Source organism: Musca vetustissima, unplaced genomic scaffold (assembly GCF_032173495.1).
Source record: "Musca vetustissima isolate MV318-11 ecotype Yass unplaced genomic scaffold, APGP_CSIRO_Mvet_v1 utg65304, whole genome shotgun sequence".
Lineage (NCBI taxonomy): Eukaryota > Metazoa > Arthropoda > Insecta > Diptera > Muscidae > Musca > Musca vetustissima.
In genome coordinates, this window is record NW_026885120.1 from 26,068 (window position 1) to 44,730 (window position 18,663).

General features: G+C 32.9%; 3 protein-coding genes across 4 annotated transcripts in view; 1 reads left to right on the forward strand and 2 right to left on the reverse strand.

The window, feature by feature from the left end:
* LOC133332229 (dorsal-ventral patterning tolloid-like protein 1) overlaps window positions 1–4,578 on the forward strand; it is a 29,877-nt gene extending 25,299 nt beyond the window's left edge. The window contains exon 11 of one of the 2 annotated variants that reach the window (XR_009754409.1): window positions 4,168–4,303. Coding sequence is in view for 1 of the 2 variants with exons in the window: in XM_061540609.1 (XP_061396593.1) it covers window positions 4,168–4,514 (347 nt within the window). In the remaining variant the exon portion in view is untranslated. Of the gene's footprint in view, window positions 1–4,167 lie in introns of both variants that reach the window. The other variant, XM_061540609.1, reaches the window with a different exon arrangement.
* An 11,034-nt stretch (window positions 4,579–15,612) lies between these two features.
* On the reverse strand, window positions 15,613–16,132 carry LOC133332224 (uncharacterized). The gene is made up of 3 exons (XM_061540605.1): window positions 16,003–16,132; window positions 15,757–15,887; window positions 15,613–15,693 (listed from the first exon to the last, which is right to left on the reverse strand). Exons 1-3 carry the CDS (start codon window positions 16,130–16,132, stop codon window positions 15,613–15,615), a joined length of 342 nt encoding a protein of 113 aa, XP_061396589.1.
* Window positions 16,133–16,652: 520 nt separating this feature from the next.
* LOC133332226 (WD40 repeat-containing protein SMU1) lies at window positions 16,653–18,602 on the reverse strand. Its single transcript, XM_061540607.1, has 4 exons — window positions 18,577–18,602; window positions 18,192–18,517; window positions 16,874–17,952; window positions 16,653–16,794 (listed from the first exon to the last, which is right to left on the reverse strand). Exons 1-4 carry the CDS (start codon window positions 18,600–18,602, stop codon window positions 16,696–16,698), a joined length of 1,530 nt encoding a protein of 509 aa, XP_061396591.1. The 3' UTR covers window positions 16,653–16,695.
* Between the last annotated feature and the right edge of the window lie 61 nt (window positions 18,603–18,663).

An 18,663-nucleotide genomic window follows, 5' to 3' on the forward strand; every position in this document is an offset into this window, starting at 1 on the left:
AATACAAGGGTAGATAGATAAACGAATACAATATAAAGACATGTTGTGGACATATAAAAAATTTACCAAGAAAATTTGCTATAAAAATGCCAGAGGTTAGTCGGTATCCAATTTCAATTAAAACACGTTCAGATATGTCTGTGGTTTGCATACGTTTTCCATTGGCAGGTATTAAATCGGTACTGTTCCGATGAATGAGTAAGATCTGAAATAAGAAAAAATAGGTATTAAAAATAAAAATACATGGTAGATAAACGAATATAATATAAATACATGTTGTGGGCAACTAAAAATATTTTTAAGAAAGAATTATTATATTATTTCATTCTACTGAAGAATTTGCAATAAAAATGGCAGATGTCAATCCGTATCGAATTTCAATTAAAACAAGTAAAAAAGCGTCATTCTGTGTTGCCGAAAGATATGTCTGTGGTTGCATAGGCCTTCTGAATTATAGGTTAATGTTCATGTAGCTCATTTCGAAAGAGAAATAAATAAAAACATTTGATCTCGCATTAGAAAGGCATAAAACTTAAAATGTTCCCCTTTGCAGGGGAGGTACCATAACGATTGACCAATGGATTCAAATAGACATTGCAATAACTTTATATTGGATTAAACAATTTTCCATATTTCGATCATTTTGTGGTTGATGTACCACAATTTTAAAATTTTTTTAGCAAATCTGTACTACGAAAAAGGTTATGGCAAAAATAAATATACAGACGATTTTACTACTTTCCTTACTGATTTATATTAAAATAGTTGTCTGATTTGCTCCGCGTTTTGGCTCTGTAATTCATTTCACCCATATAAAACTGGAACAGAAAAGGTTCGATAATGATCTATAGCCCGCATTTAGGCCTAGCCCCCATATAATGATACCTACCGATATTCGGTAGTTTTAATATTTAGAGTAAAGAACTGTATTCTGATGCAATAATGTTAGTTTCAAAATTTTCGGCAATTCCTACACGATGCAATCAACATTTGGTCCCGCTTAAGGTTAGCCTCCAGGGACGTACTCATACAAATTTCTTTCTGCAATATTAATGTTCATATTGAAACAACAGCTTCCACCCAACCTCGCGAAATAAAATCTGGTAACGTTGGAGTGGAACAATGGGTCCCATCTTCCTACAGGATCTACGCTTGCTTAATATAATAGTTTATTCAACCGTATTTAAAATACATATACAGACCAAATTTGTTTTTAATATAAAAACCCCGTCGTCAGCGCCATCTATCGATTAACATGATTCAAAACAGGCACATCCATTTTTTGAATCCAATTTCTACTTTACTATAGAAAAGCAAACCCATATATTACCAAGAGGAATTGAAGAAAACTTCAATACCACATTTCATTAAAAAAAATAAAATAATTTATTTTTTATTGTTTACATAAAGTATACAATTATACCTTTTATATAACACCAATTTCATTTAAGTATCTACAGTATGCCAAAAGATATAGGAAAAACAAAGAGGTTTAAATTTTGCATAATCAATTTTTGGATCTATCCATTCAATAGATGGCGCTGACGACAAGTAATTGTAAATGCTGAAATATATACAGCAAATCATCAGAATTTTAGATTCTTTATAATTTTTGAATGTGTAGCGATACATAAATAATTCGAATGGATATTAATAGTTTAGGTCATACACTATCATTAAAGAAAGTTTGTCCGAGTTGCCAGAAAATCCGAATTTTCTTGAATTCTTCATAATTTTGAGCGCGTAACAATACAGAGACAACTCAAAGGGATATTTTTAGCTTAGAATATCATCTTTGTAACCACATTTAACACTAGAACGCCGAAGGCAGTCATTTTGACCGCTTTCCAATTTCAAGTAAAAAAGCAAATGTGCATTTAATGATACTTTTTTTTAAATTTGGTGACTTTTTGTATCTCATAGAATTACGTTTATTATAAAAAAATCACCAAATTTAAAATAAAAGTGTCATTAAATGCACAGTTGCTTTTTTACTTGAAATTGGAAAGCGGTCAAAATTACTGCCTTCGGCGTTCTAGTGTTAAGAGTGTTTACCGGAGTTGACACTGTAAAAGAAAAGTTAAAAAACCATCGTTTAAAACATTATTTCGTATTCAACTATAGGGAATTTTATAAATTTTTTTAATTCACAAGAATGTATGCAACTTTACCTTTCATATGACACCACTTTCATTGAAATATCTGCAACACAACAACATTAATGGCAAAATTAAATGAGGTGTATAATCTATATAAAGCCTCATCGTCAGCGCCATCTATTGAGGGGCATGAATTAAATCAGACACATCAGTATTTCAATTCATACTTCCTAACTTTTGAAAAGATGATCGCATATCTACCAAAGTGGTCTCATATGAAAGCGTAAATAGTCAACTTTACTATGACCTGCAAATAATTTTGGATAACAAAAATATTAACGAGAGAAATTTCATATAAAAATTTTCATATGACACCAATTCCATTTAAATATCTACAGAATTCCAAAAGTTATAGGAAAAACAAATGAGGTTCAAATTTTGCAGATTCTACCCATTCTATAGATGGCGCTGACGACAAGTGTTTGCCAGTGATGTCATGTTAAAAGGAAATCACAGGCAATTTAGATTCTTTAGAACTTTTGAATGTGTAATGATACAGAAATAATACTTACATAGCTAGCTGGAGACAGAACATATGTTCCATAAGCCGAACTTAAAAAAAAAGATTTCCAGGGGCGCCGATCTTGTGCGCGGTTATTAAAATTTCAAATACCATACTTTGGTATGTTATCCTCCACATGGTCTTTCCATCGAATTCATAGCCTTGCCCTTCTACGTGATCCATCAGTTGGTTCGCTTTTATATGCCTTATGAGCTGGGGCATCCTGCAGTTCGATACGACTGACCTGTCGATGTCCGTGTATAGATTGTACAACTCATGGTTCATTCGACGCCGATATTTTCACCGTCGACGCAGATCGGCCCATAGATCTTTTGGATAATTTTTCTGATGTTTTTAGTTTTGTTTGTGGTGGTACCGAGGTATATAAAATCGTTCACCACCTCGAAGCTGTAGTTTTCAAGTTCCACAGTCGTCTAAGTCTAGTGGACATCTTACTCGTTGATACCATCAGCATGGTCTTCTCGACATTTACTAACAGTCTCACTTTGGCATACTCCTTCTCAATTTGTTCAAAGATGGATGTTAACGCTCGCCATGTTAGACTCATTATGTCGATGTCGTCCGTGAGTAAAATATGCTGTACAGAGTCCCATTCCTGTTCACATTTGCATCTCGTATGTCCTTTTCCAGCAAGATGTTAAAAAATGCCACACGACAAACGGTCACCTTGTCTGAATCCTCGTTCGGTATTGAAGGGCTCCGATAGGTCCTTTCTGATATTAACTGCTGACCTTGTGCCAGTTAAAGTAATGCTGCATATCCGTATTAATTTTGCAGGAATACCGAACGCAGACATGGCTTTAAACACGTCTGAGCGAATTGGGCTGTCGAATGCGGCTTTATAGTCGACGATTAGGTGGAATGTGTCGATATGTTTCTCGTGGGTCTTTTCCAGGATTTGGTGCAGTATGAATATCTGGTCTATGGAGGATTTGCCAGGGACCATTAGCTTCAGTTGTTCACACAGCACGCAGGATAGCACGTTATAACATTTCCGGTCTTCACACTGACTCCTGTATATCTCGATTTGGCTCACATTTTTCTTGTTCATTCATTATTCTTTTGAAAAAAATTCTCTCCCGAAAATTCGACTCTAAATTGTCATAAAACTCGTACTCGATAAGGAATATTTTACCTAATGAGAAAATTAAGCAAATATCAATAGGGCGGAGGGTATAAAAATATATATTTTTTTTTGCAACTACACATACCGTGTATGAAATAAAGAGGAACTCGACAAGAATCCTTTTCGATTGCAGTTTCAGCTTTTGCGCCATTGGTAGTGGTTTCTAAGTGGGTACGATTTTGGTTCACTTCTCCTTAAATATGAGAGTGTAGAAAACGGCTCGATGACATCACCTTTACAATCTGTTTCCTTTTTCGGGAGAGATGCAAAAGAGATGTTTTTGTATCATTTTTTATTCATCATTATTCTTACCAACAATTGTGTATCCAAAAACTTATTACGTATTATCTCCTTTATAGGTCTTAATTCCAGTCGTCGTCACCTGCAAAGTGGTGGTGCCAGTATTGCGGGAAGTTTACACGGCCTTAATAGTGGCACACTCATTATACCACCAGCACCACTGCCACCAAGAGCTATACATCAACCACCACATATATGCATATCGGGTTCCAGTTTAGATCTGGGACCTGGCAACTATCCCGGCATACTCATCAATGGCGATTCACTGGAGGATTCATCATCGACCTCGAACGATTCAATCGGTAGTATACCATTTCTAAATGATTGTGAAACGGAAAATCTGGGGCAACATATGATGCAGGCCCATGCTGGAGGTGGGGTAATAGGTGGTGGAGAAACCGTTTAACATTTACAAAAAACTCTAACAAAATTATTTTATTTAAGGAAATTTAAAGCGAAACAGAAAACATTTGTTTGAGAAAAAAACAAACAACCAAACATTTGAGTTTCATATTTGTTTAAGAGATAAGTTTTAAGTTTATGATTTTATTTTATTACAAAAAAGAAATCAGGAGATGTACGAATTCTGAGAGCAAGCGAAAAAAATTGATAATTATATTCAAAACATGAAGTAATACAATTCAAAAGTTAACAATACCCAAAAGACAAATGCAAAACAAATAAACAAAACAACAACAACAAAAATCAATTTAAAATTAAGAACCTAATAAATGAAAAAAAATAAATAAAACAAAATAAAAAGAAATTCTATATATTAAAAATATAAACGAATTGCATATAAACAAGAAAACTAATAACAGATTGAAATATAAGAATAAATTTTTAACAAAAAAAAAACAACAAATAAATCAATTTTCAAACTGAAAACAAAAATGGATATTAATAATAAAAGAAAATTTAATATAGTAGAATATGTTTAATTGATGAGACAACAAGAAAATAAAAAAAATACAACTACAAACTGATCACTCAATTTCAGTACTACAAAAAAACAACAAATTCAATACAAACAAAATTTAAATACGTATAACAAACACTCAATGATATGCCAAGAAAGTAAAATTAAACTAAATTTCACAACTGACTTTTGCCAAAAAAAATATGGCAAAACTAACTGAATTAACATAAAGAAATTAATTTAAAAAATAAAATACATAAAACATTGTTGATTTTTATATTTGATACAAATAATATTCTTATATATTTAGGAAAAACAAAACAATTAAATAAATGAGATCATAATGAGAAAAATTTGCAAAATCATAATAACAACAACAAAAACAAACGAAAAAACATACATATGTAAAGTTTTTTAATTAAATAACAAAAACAAAGAAGAACAACCACAACAACAATAATAAGAAATAGTTAATAGAAAGGATAAATTGATATACATATAAAATTCCATAAAAAATCAAAATAACAAATCCATAAAATTATCGTTACATTTTGATTTTTTTCAGATTTTATATATAAAAATCATTACAGATAAAATAATTAAAAAATCATATAAGAAATAAAGTTTTTGGAAGTTCAGAATATTTTAAAAAAAGTATTACCTTTTTTCAAAATGTTTTATAATGTATTGAACTGATGCTTCTTATTTCTTCTTGCAATTGTGGTAATATCATACTCGATGGGGTGACATACTCGAAGACCGATCTTGGAGTTTGTTTATTTCTGAAATTATAGAAATTTACCTACTTACTTAGCTGGTTTGTGACAGAACTATCGTTCCATTACCCGAGCTTAAAAAAGATTTTCAGACGCGTCGGTCTTTTGCGCAGTTTTTCCAGTTTGGCAATGTTGTCTTCCACTTGATCTTTCCATCTTATTCGGGGCTTTCACTTCTGCGTGAACCATCAGCTGGTTCGATTTTATATGCCTTTTGGGCTGGGGCATCTTCAATACGTCTAACAATGCCGATGTCCGAGAATAGCTGGTATAGCTCATGGTCATTGACCTTGTGCCACTTAAAGTTATCCTGCATAGCCGTATTAATTTTGCAGGAATGCCGACGGATAGGGCTGTCAAATGCGCCTTTATAGTCGACGAATGGGTGGAATGTGTCGATGTGTTTTTCGTAGGGTTTTCCAGGATTTGGCGCAGAGTGAAAATCTGGTCAATGGTCTGAAGACGCATTGGTATGATCTAATAATGTCATTGACCATTGGCTTCAATCGTTCACACAGCACGCTGGATAGCACTGAGGTTCCAATCATTGGTCATTTATTCTTCTAGCCAAATTGTACCAATCATCTGGTGCATGCTTCTTACCAGCATCTGACCACCAGTCTTGAATATTTCGGCTTGTAACCCATCGGCACCTGCGAAATTTATTAAATTTAAGTTACTGTTTATGTTCTCTATAAATGTTGTTACCCGTATGATAATCTCTCTCTGTGACAACGTCCGCTTTTTGTGCCAGGTTTTTGCTTCTCCGTGGACACCATAAAGAGGGAGAGTGTAGTAAGGAGCTCGATAACAGTAGCCTTGCAGTGAGGTTTAGCAACTGATGGCTATTCCTTATTGCTTTTCGGAAGGGAATCGAAAAAAATTGCTGAGAAGTAGAGCCATGATGATTTCATCTGTGATGAGAATAACTTCCCCCTCTTTGCATACATTTGCACCTTTAGTGATTGTCATCTTCTCTATACACGAATGAATTGACCTTCATATCCAGAAAAGATGGAGGAAGAAGCTCAGTAACAGCTGATATGCTTTTTTTCATAACCTTGATTAGAGGTCAGAAAAGATAGAGGAAGAAGCTCAGTAACCTTGATTAGAGGTCAGAAAAAATTGACATTATAGGAAGGAGCTCATTAACAGCGAAAGGAAATATGCCGAGATGTTGAGCTATCATGCTTCCGACTTAGGAAGGCTTCCCTTTCTCTACACACCGATTGTATAAACTTTATAATGTGTCGAAATCTTTGAGATCAATTTTTCATTTGCACAGTTCTGAGTTCTCTTTATAGTTATTTTGATGGTAATCTATACAGGAGTAGAGTAGTGTATGTGTTTTTAGTTGAAATTCTTCTGATCTGATTTTCCCTTCCGTCGTCGTTTGCAAAATTCTCATTTGAATTTTTCTGAACTTCCTCAAACAACTCTTCCGATATCAATTTTTCCCAATAATTAATACATTTACAAATAAATACATACAATGCAACTGAAATAAAACGAAATATGTCAACCATATATATACCACACTGCATACAAAATTATAACATAATGCGCTCAATAATATACTGAAATAATTTTAAACGAAATAAAACTAAATTTGATAGAAAAAAAAAAACAAAAAACAAAATAATAATATCAAATTAGTGACTATCAAAATTGCATCTTCCAAAAACAAAAATGAAAACAATTGAAATAATTTTAAATAATGAAAATCAAATATAAATAAAAAAAATATTACATACATTGTTCTTGAAAGAAACCCGAAATATAAACACGTATATATGTATGTATGTGTTTATGTTAATTTAACGAAATTCAATAATTGAGATTTGTATTTCAATTCCACAAGAAAAAAATGTTAATATAATATTTTGAAACATAAAACTTCAACGCGTCCTCAAATGAAGAGGCGTTGTCAAATTGTCTTTTTTGGCTGAGAATGATCCACTTAATTTCCCCGTTTTCAGTAGATTTTTTCTTTCGATAATTTCTTGTATATAGAATTTTAATATGTTATACAAATTCGAGGGCCCTCCTTGAAGTCCTCTATAGTTATTCTGTAAACCTTCAAAATATATATTCTTCTATATAAAAAAATGCTTCTATAGAGAAAACCCCATTCACAAATGGAAGATAATTCACAAAACTTTTGAAGACATTTTAAGGCCCTTCTTTTGGTCTTCTATATAAAAATCAATTTTCTATTGTTATTCCACATGTATAAGAGTTTCTACCGGTATTCTATATTTGGTAGGCGTTCTAATGGTCCTATAGACGGAAGAACTTTTAAGGGTCTTCTATATTTGAAGGAGTTCCTATCGGTCTGTAACTGTACTGACTAATATACGATTTCTACATTTATTGGATAGTCTCTACTGATATCAAGAACTTTTTAAAGAAATTCCTTAATGTGGACTTTAGTGGACCTTTGTTCAACACTTTTGGAATAAATTTTATTGGCGTCATTGGCCATTTTCGAGCCTCTTCGGGCAGGTCTTCATTAAATGGAAGCGATTTCTACTAATTCATTGCGAATAATATGCTTTCAATAGGTTCTCAACCAGATAGAAAAGTAATTTTTTCAGACCTCCTATAAATAGACACCTTACTATTCCCAACTGAGTTATTCCCATAAAAACAATAACCTCGAAAACAGATAAATCCAAAACTGAACTAGAATGTATAACTATAAATAATTTCTCGTGGTAGCGCGTCATGGCCAAGGGAACGGGGAAAAACAAACATTTTAGAGCGTGTGGAGAAGACAACGAATGGCTTTTCAAGCATTCGAACCTAATTCTTAGGAAATTCACGAAATAATCGGCCTAAGGGGGTGTAAATGAAAAAAAACTGAAGAACTTTACAAATAAAACATAATTCGTAGAATATTAGGGAAGCCGAATCTAAAGGTGACTTCTAACCTACTTCCTTCTCTAGAGCGCACAACAGGCCACTCACAGGCTATTAAACCAAACCTCTTCTCAACCTAACCTAGGTTATAGGATGTACAACCACTAGTTATTTTGTAGGAAACCTTTGGTTTTTTGTCTTCATACTGAGTACATGAAAATAGGTGATAAGAGACAAAAAGAGAACGGTTAGGGGATGACATTAAATGTTATAACTTAGCCAAAAAATATTTTTGACAAAAATGTGAATTCTGATTTACATTCCTATTGGAGGTAAGGGACCTATTTTCGTAGTGACCTATTATGACTCCTACAGTATAAGCCTTTACTCCCTTCCTTAGTGATATCAATGAGGTAGGTCTAGCATCGTAAAAACTCTTGCCAAATCAACTAATGCATGGTTTCTGTTAACTGATTTTGCGAATTTTTCCAATGTAATAGCAAATTGGTGTTCTAACAGACTCAACTCTATATTCAAATTGGGCGACTGCGACCCATCGACCATTCTCGTTTATTTCAGTATCATCTTGATCCGCCCTTAAATTGAAAGTATGCGATTTTATTGCTTTAATAATCGCCAGGATAACGACTTATGTATGTATTCTCCGGGCCTGGGTCATTTATTCTAAGTTCTTTGACTAACTCGGCCGTCTTCGTGATTGCTCTTATTCTTCATACTCTTTTGGAATCCCGATACTCTTCTACAAAAAAAGAATAACAAGTCCCTATGACACCGTTGAGACAAACTCGAAATTTCGAGGGAGAAATAACCGCGTTTCTAAATTTTTGAACCGGGCATTCGGATAATAAAATGCCTAATATTTATATCATTAGAAAGCTAATTAAAAAAGTGCTACTTTACTGAACCGGTTATTTATCGGTTTTATTGTCTGAATATCCGGTTCAAAAATTTAGAAATCCGGTTCATTCTTTGGCATAACTATTTATGTTTTTAGTAAAAAAAAAAATCAGACGAATTCGACAGTTTTTTGATACTATAGAATTTATACAGAATTTTTATAGGGCTTTAGTAACATGACACGGGTAAAATTGAGAATTGACCATTAAAACGTTCAATAAACGGTTCAATAAATTTATGACAAGAAGGACGCAAAAGGAATAGAGTTTGAGGAACGAAATATTCTATAAAAAAATCAGTCATTCGATTTTACTGAAGAAATGTTATCTCAAATATTACATACAATAGCTACAAATCAAGATATGAAGCAATCTCTTCATGTATAATAGGGTCGTCAGCGAAAAAGAAATAATGAAGCCATATCTTGGAACTTTGACCAATGGCGAATTTTTCCTTCCATGGTTTTTATATACTACCAAGGTGTTTCAAGCTCAATATGAATTTTCCACCCGCAACGACATATTAACAACTTTTCTTGTGGAAGCGGTTTTTAGAACATTTTTAAAAATAAAATAATAAAAAGTAATAAGAAAAATATTAATTAGATAAATAATAAACACGTTAAATAAAAAATTAAATTAAATAAATGTTGGTAGTACTAAACAAAAACAAATTATAAACTAAAATCCAATTAAATATTAAACAATAAAGAAAACTGAACACATTTTAAAACACTTTTTATAATTATTTTTTACATTAAAAAAATGCAATACAAAACAAAAAACAAGAAGAATTATTATTTTTTATCGGTAAACCGGAAAATAAAACGTTATTGGTTTCATAGAGCACTTACGTTTTGCAATAAAATAAAGAACAATTGAAATATATTTAAACAAAAAAAAAATAAAAATACATGTTAAGAAAAAAGGTCAACTAACACAAGTAAAAAAAAAAATAAAGAAATAAAAAAGTTAAAGAAAATTGTTGTTAAATTAAATTTAAAAAAGATAATAAAAATAAAACTGAGAACTAATCATCAGAAATATTAAGCTAAGTATTAAGCCAATAAATTAATATTTAAAATAATATTTCAGTTGAATTTAAAATGATTTTTATTTTAGGTTTTCATTTAAACAAAACACGGAAATGGCTTCCTTTTGAAGCTTTTAAATAATAAATGAAAAAAAAGAAAATGAAATAAATATTGTTAGTAAAATTTAAGAAATATAAATTATAACAAAAAAAACATGATAAATATTAAGTGAATTCAAATAATAATAATAGAAATGAAACTTCATAAATCTAAACAACAACAACAATGAACGAAATAAAAACAAAACCTTAAAATAAATTTAAATTCCAACGTAATTAAACAACAAACACAATAAAAGAAAAAATCCCCAAACAACAACCCAAAAATAATAAGAAAATAAATTCAACAAAGCAAACTATATTAAAATTATACATATATTAAAACAACAACTACAACAAAGTTAATAAAAACCAATACAAACCCTGATGAAAACAAAACAATGATCCCCATATAATTAAAATGAAATCTAAATCATGTTAACATTACAGATAATTAAAAAAAAAGAAATATTAAACAAAAAAAAAACGAATTAACAAAATTAAAATTAAAAACAAAAAAAAAATGATCATTATAATAATTAAAAACAACAACAAAAGAAAAAGGAAGAAGAAAAAACGATGTAAACAAAACAGGAAATCACACAACAATTATTACATAAATGTTTAGAAGAGAAATGAAAAAATGTTTTATTTGAAAAAAAAAACAACAACAAAAACAACATTCAACAAAACTACAACAACAACAAAAAATAATGTTTGTCAATATTATGTTATTTATATACTATATTATAATTACAACAAAAACCCCCCAAAATCGTATCCACACACACAAACAAACTTCAAAACATGTATGTATGTGTACGTTATTATATATCGTTTTTAAAAAAAGAATAAATAAAAAAAACTACCCCCAAAAAAATGTTAAACATCAAATCAATCAATCAATCGAAAATTGATTATTGATTTATGAAATGATCAGTTATATTATAACAATTATTATTATTATTACGATTACAATTATTATTGTATACATATTTCATTTGATTACATAATATTTATATAAATGATATATATTTTTTGTTATGATGATGATTATTATTATGTATGTATATTTGTATTATTATTGAGATTTAATTTGAAACAAGTGCTTGCCAAAAATAATAAAAAACAAAATCCAAAACAAATTAAAAAAGTATTGAGATGAAAATGTAATGAAACAACAACAACAAATTAGCAAGTATTTTGAAAAACATTAATTTTAAATAAAAATGATGATGAATGAAAAAAACAAAACTGAAATATTTAATTGAAAAATTGAGCTATTTTTATTTCAATTGTGGTAGTGATGGTAAGTATGTGATGATTTTTGAATTCTCTCCACATCTATATCGTATACACGGTATAATGCACTTATGCCCATTTCGATTTGTTTTTTATACCCTCAGCCTTATGGCGGATACGGTGAAAATGTTCCTCATCGAAATATTAGTTTTAGACCCCATGTTTCTTTGGACCAAATCCGTTTCAGAAAATTTGGAGTCGATTTATCCATGTCCGTCGGTTTTGTCGGCTGTCGGTCTGGCTGGAAGCTTGGAATTTTGATTGTGGGTTGTTGTTAGTGTGTATGCGTGAGATAAGGCTGCGTTTTTGGAAATTGGAACTAGAAGGGTACGAAAAGTACTAAAATGTATCAAATATGGTACCCTTTGTATTAGGCAAACGTAAAGAATTCCGAAATTTGGAATGTGGGTCACTGATGGAAAGGGTTTTTCGAAATTCGACTTATATGTGTACGAAAAGTACTAAACTTTACTAAATTTAGTTTTAATTGTATATATATTGAACATATATAGCTAAAATCTTGAAATTGTATATGGAATAAAGGTTGTGAAGTGGTGTTGATGTATGGATCTATATATAAAAAGTACAAAATGGTACTAATTTTGGTACTATTTGCATTTAGTTGAGTGTATAGAGAGGGAATCCTAAAAATAGGAATGAGGACTACTATTGAAGTACAGGATTGAGGTAGCTTTAAAAAAATCGTACTTATGTGTACGTAAAGTACTAAATGGTACAAAATTTGGTGCAAGTTGGATTTAGGTGAACAGATAAAGCTGGAGTCTTCAAAATGGGAATTAAAATGACTGTTGGAGTGTAGTTTGGAAAATTCGTAGTTATTAGTACGAAAAGTACTAAATTTAGTGCAATTTGGATTTTACTTGAAAGGATAGAGCTGAAAACCTAAAATTTGGAATTAAGATCACTGTTGAAGATTGAGCTATAGAGACATCTTTGGATAATCGTATTTATGTGTGCGAAAAAAACGGCATTAGATTTGGTATAATTTGGATTTAAATGAGTAGAGAGAGTAGGATACCTAAAATTTGGAATATTTGTTGAAAATAGAATTGAGATATAGAAGCATAGTACTTACGTGTACTAAATGCTACTATATTTGGTACAACTTGATTATGTGTGAACGGATAGAGCTGAACTCCAGAATTTTGGAATTAAAATTACTGTTGGGGTGTAGGATTGACGTAGTTTAGGAAATTCTTAATTATAGAAACAAAAAGTACTAAATGGTCCCAATTTTTTTTTATTGTGAACGGATAGTGTTGTGATCCTGAAATTATGAATTTCTATTACAGTTGGAGTGCAGGATTGAGATGTGTTGGTAGTTTTGAAAATTCGTCATTATGTGTACTAAATGTGTTACAATTAAATTTTTTTTATGTGCACCAAAGGGTACAAAATTTAGTAAAATTTAGATTTGATTTAAAAGGTAGAAATTTAAAACTTATATTTGAAAATAAAATTACTATTAGATTACAGAACCTACTATGAAAAAGCAAAGAAAAAGAAAACCAAACCCACCTAATGTTGACGACCCCCGCAAACGTATAAAGGACCACGATCTGCGAATCTGCACTTGGAATGTGCGCGCGTTGTACAGAACAAGCGCAGTGTTCACTTTGGCGGAGGTACTCAAGATGGAAAGGGACGATGGAAAGGGACTGGCGTAATTAAATCAGATGGTTACGCCCTGTATTATAGCTGTCATGAAACGAGACAGAAGAATAAAAGACCTCGTCTCCAGAGTCACACCAGTAGATGAGCGAATTGCTTTAATCCGTATAAAATCGAAGTTCTTCTACATCAGTCTCATTTGCGCCCAAAATATATTTGGCCCCACCGTCGGAAATTTCAGCCTTCATGAAGAAACGATAATAGTATAGAAGCACAATGGCAAAGAATTGCCCACTCCCTACAAACTGCAGCAAAATCAACACTTGGGTACCAAAAACCAGCATCAAGAAACCTATGGTACGATGTGAAAAACGCAGCGTATGGGAGAAAAGGAGGGGGAGAAACGTATTTTCAGAAAAAATAAGAAAGAACAAGAAAAACGTGAGCGTGAGCAAATCAAGATGTACAGGAGTCAGAATGAAGTCCGGAAATTTTACCAACGGGTAAACACCAAACCGAAGGCTGGTATAGAGTGTATACCACCTAGCCAAGATGAGGTCAGAATATCAATTAATCGACTAAAGTACAATAAAGCAGCAAGTGCCGATTGATAACCAGCCAATCTATTCAAGACCGGTGGTCAGATGCTGGTCAGGAGCATGCACCAGCTCATTTGTAGAATTTGCCCAATGATTGGAACCTCAGCATCCTGTGTCCCGTGCACAAAAAAGGAGACAAGACGATATGTGCCAACCAGATTTGTGACCAGATTTTCACTCTGCGCCAGATTCTGGAAAAACCCGTGAAAAACACATCGACACATTCCACCTATTCGTCGACTATAAATCCGCCTTATCCGTTCGGAGGTGTTTAAAGCCATGTCTGCGTTTGGCATTCCTGAAAAATTAATACGGCTATGCAGGATAAATGTAACTGGTACAATGTCAGCAGTTAATGTAGGAAAGGACCTCTCGGAGCCCTTCAAAACCGAACGAGGATTCAGGCAAGGTGACAGTTTGTCGTGTGACCTGTTTAACACTACGCTGGAAAAGGTCATACGAAATACAAATGTAAACAGAAATGGCATTCTGTGCGCCAAACAGCATATGTTACCCGCCGACGACATCTACATAATAGGTCGAACATTGCGAGCGGTAATAGCCACCTTTGAACGAATTGGGAAGGAGTCTGCAAAGGTGGGACTGGCAGTAAATGGTGAAAATACCAAGCTGATGGTATCAACTCGGACCAGCTGCGGAACTTGAAAACAGCTTCGAGGTTGTGAACGATTTTATATACCTCGGTACCGCCATAAACAAAACTAATATCAGCTGTGAAATCCGGAGGAGAATAGTGTAGGTCAACAGATGCTAATATGGTCTGAATAAGCCAAACCAAACTTACACTCTTGAGGTGTTTGCGAAAAAAAATAACCGGAAGATCTATGGCAGATCTGCATGATGGTGAATATCGCCGTCGAACGAACCATGAGCTATACAATCTGTTCTCAGACATCGACATAGTCAAATGGATCATCTTGTGAGAATGGATAAAGATGCCCCAGCTCAAAAGGCATATAAAAAAGTGATGGTTCACGCAGGAGGGGAAGGCCACGAATCCGATGGAAAGATCAAGTAGACGACAACATCTCGGAATATGGTCTTTCAAATTGGATGAGATGTGCACAAGACCGACACGCCTGGAATTTTTTTTAATTGACAAGGTTGGTTTTCCTGACTTAATACGAAAACATTTTTTAGTAAAAAAACAATAAATTAATAAATAAAAGGGTTTGGTTTTTGGCTACTATTATCTAATTTTATTTCAAATTCCATCCAGTTACATTTTGTATGCTAATCATGCTGAACATACAAATATGTTTTATGCATGCAATCGTCTACAGATGTGTTTCGTGTAATAATATTTGAAGATTCGAAATTCTCTCAGTCATCGTTCCTGTATTTTTATTCCTTTTTCGAATTAAGACGAAATTTTTCTTTCAGTTTGTTAAAAGCTTCGGCATCTCCATCTATTTTGACATTGTTCTGAAAAGATAAAAGATTTTTTTCGGTATAATTAAAATTAAAATGATATGTTTATTAACTTACATTAGCAAGCAATTCATCAAATGTGGTTTCTTTCGAACCAACTAAATAAAAATTCTCATCACTAACTGTTATCTCTGTATCGGCATCAGAGCATGTACCCTCATAGATGTTTAATTCTTTAAAATCAAAAACTATTAAAATATCAATTAATGAGCCATAAAGGTATAACACAAACACACATAGGATGTTTTGGGCAAGACATTTTTGTTTATGCTTACAAAAGGGTTGCAGCTTTTCAATACATACCCATACTTTTGATTAGATTGCCATCCGAATCGGTGAAATGAAATTGAAAGACATTTGTTACACTGCGATTAGAAGGATCCGATTCTTGTAGTTTATTACGCATTTTATCAATAATTTCATCACTTTTCATTTTGACGTTCTGGGTAATTAATTTAAAAAAGGTAATACAAAAAAGTATGTTTTTGTCAGATGAGTTGAGATGTTGTTTATCCCTCCAATGTCGATAATAAACTAAAGATTTGTTTTCCCAAGCAATCAAATGTTGATTATATGACTTATACATGATAGACAGAAGTCTATCATCAGCGACCATCAATTAAAGATAAATTTATAATGTCTGCTGCTATCATCGTTGGCGTATCTTTGCCTTTGTTTTTTCTTTTTATTTCATTTTACTTAAAAAAATGCAGTTGGGCTACACATTAGTATTTACATACATATATATGTATATATCATTTCTTAGCATTCGTTTATTTTGCATAATTCTTAATTAAACCCAATTTTAGCAAAGATTATTGCAATTGCAAGAGGGCGTAGGTAAGTAAACACATATGCATATTTATTCAGTTTTAAATGTTATATGGGAGTAGCTTTGGACAACAGTCAAATGTTCTTTGATAGTCTTATAACATGAAACTATATATTCTACTTAATGGAGTAATTAAAATTAACTTACATATTCTACTAATAGACTTAAGGTTTCCATAATTTCAGCAGACCATCTTCACTGTAGGTAGCTAATAAATTTTGGTGTGGGTGATGGGCCAAACCAATTACATCTTTTTCATGTACCTTTGGATAGATAAACAAAACAAGAATTGACGTCAATAAAGCGAGAAATTCAATTATATCCGTTATCGCTTCTACTTACATTCAAAGTTCTTTCCAATTTTCCCGATGATACTGAAAAACAATACAACACCTGATCCTCGCCGGCGCAGTAAATAAATTCTCCTCTTGGTGATAATGTGGCTGCAATAAATGCACCTCCCTCTCTTTTACCCGAACTGAAGGATCTCACAATCTGCCCTGCCATATTCATAATAACCACAGTATTTGAACGATTGCAAACAATAAAATGTTCAGGATTTTTGGGTAAAATTAAAACGGTATTAACGGCCAATTCATTGCCCAGAGGTTTATAGGTGGACAAACATTCGGTTGTTTTAAGAGACCAAATCTTCACAGTTCCATCTGAGGAGGCACTCAGCACACTATGTCCATCTGGCGTAAATGTTACCTCATTCACAAACGATGTATGCCCTTTAAACTCCTTAAGCATTTTTCCCGATTTAAGACCGTGCAAGCGGATTGTGTGATCAAACGAAGCACTCAAGACTTGACTGTTATCACGTGAAAATTGCAAACATGTTATACCCTTTGTATGGGCTTTATCGAATTTCCTCAGACACTGGCCGGTCATAATACGCCACACTTTAATTTGTCCATCTTGTGAACCGGATGCAACCATTTCAGAGTCACGGGAATAGGCCAATGCCAACACGGCCTGTTCCATCATCATAAATTGATCTTGTGCCTGATATTTTAAATCTTTTCGGATTTTTCCGGTAGTGAAGTTCCAAACTTCAATAAAACCATCAACACTGCCGGTAATAAGATACTGGCCATCGGGTGAAAATTGTCCACATTCGACGTGCGACTTTTGTCCAAATTTAATTTGTCTAAACATTTGAGTGGGATACATTTCTTCCTCTTGGTCTTTCATTGCTGCCTTACCACGGAACAAATCGATTGTTGTACCGGGTGGTAGTAAACCTTGATGTTGCTGCCATTTTAATGCCTGGCCCAGTAATGCCAATAGACGTGATGATGGTACAACGTGAACTTCACCGCTTAGCTCTTGTGCTATGGTATGTCGACGTTTCTCTTTACTACTATATTCGGGATAGGCTTCACGAGGATCGAAATAGGCTCGCTGCAGCATATTTTCTGGAAGAGAACGCAGGATGGTACTTTTTTAATAAAGAAATTATAGGGAAAGTTAGCTCTTTATGAATGGCCTATATAATCTACAAAAATTCAATAAATGGGGAGGCATAAACAGGATCTCCATTCTGCAGTCTCCCATGTCTCATCATAGGAAACTTTTTATCAAAAGGAAAACTCTAATTAATTTCCAGCCTCTTGTCTATCTTTCCCTTCCCCACCCCCTCCAAACACAAACTTACCCAAATGTATATAACGTTCCGGTTCCTGTTGTTTCAACATAATCATTGGATCGGTTTGACGCAGCAGTGAACGCGCCGCTCCCAACTCCCGCAACTCAATTAATTCCAGAACTATCTGTTCATATAAATTCAGAAGCTTCTTGTCGGGCAATTTAAGACTCTGTGTCACTTTTAATACGGTATCCCAGTGGCCATTTGTTATATCCTGAACAAAACCATCAACACTATCGACCGTATTCAGTGAGACACCGGTTTCTTCCTGTAAAGTTTGTAGGGTTTTGTATAAATTCGATTCCTTGAGATATTGCTGGATCAGACGGATAACGCTGCAAATTATAGGGAAATGAATTAAAATTACGTCAAAGATACAATTTGATGCACATACTCAGCAGATTCGATTTCAATAGACATGATTGCTCAGATTAATTGAAATCTTTGGAAATTTTAATATTTCTAATTCAGTAAATTCTGA

What these genes read in the sequence shown, in the direction of transcription:
- LOC133332224 (XM_061540605.1), bottom strand. Translation starts at nt 16,132, where the DNA reads ATGAAAAGTGATGAAATTATTGATAAAATGCGTAATAAACTACAAGAA. An exon ending in CAATCTAATCAAAAGTATGG is followed by an intron (nt 15,888 to 16,002) that starts GTATGTATTGAA and finishes ATATTTTAATAG; the next exon opens with TTTTTGATTTTAAAGAATTA. An exon ending in TTGATGAATTGCTTGCTAAT is followed by an intron (nt 15,694 to 15,756) that starts GTAAGTTAATAA and finishes TTATCTTTTCAG; the next exon opens with AACAATGTCAAAATAGATGG.
- LOC133332226 (XM_061540607.1), bottom strand. Translation starts at nt 18,602, where the DNA reads ATGTCTATTGAAATCGAATCTGCTGA. An exon ending in ATTGAAATCGAATCTGCTGA is followed by an intron (nt 18,518 to 18,576) that starts GTATGTGCATCA and finishes TATAATTTGCAG; the next exon opens with CGTTATCCGTCTGATCCAGC. An exon ending in GGAACGTTATATACATTTGG is followed by an intron (nt 17,953 to 18,191) that starts GTAAGTTTGTGT and finishes GTTCTCTTCCAG; the next exon opens with AAAATATGCTGCAGCGAGCC.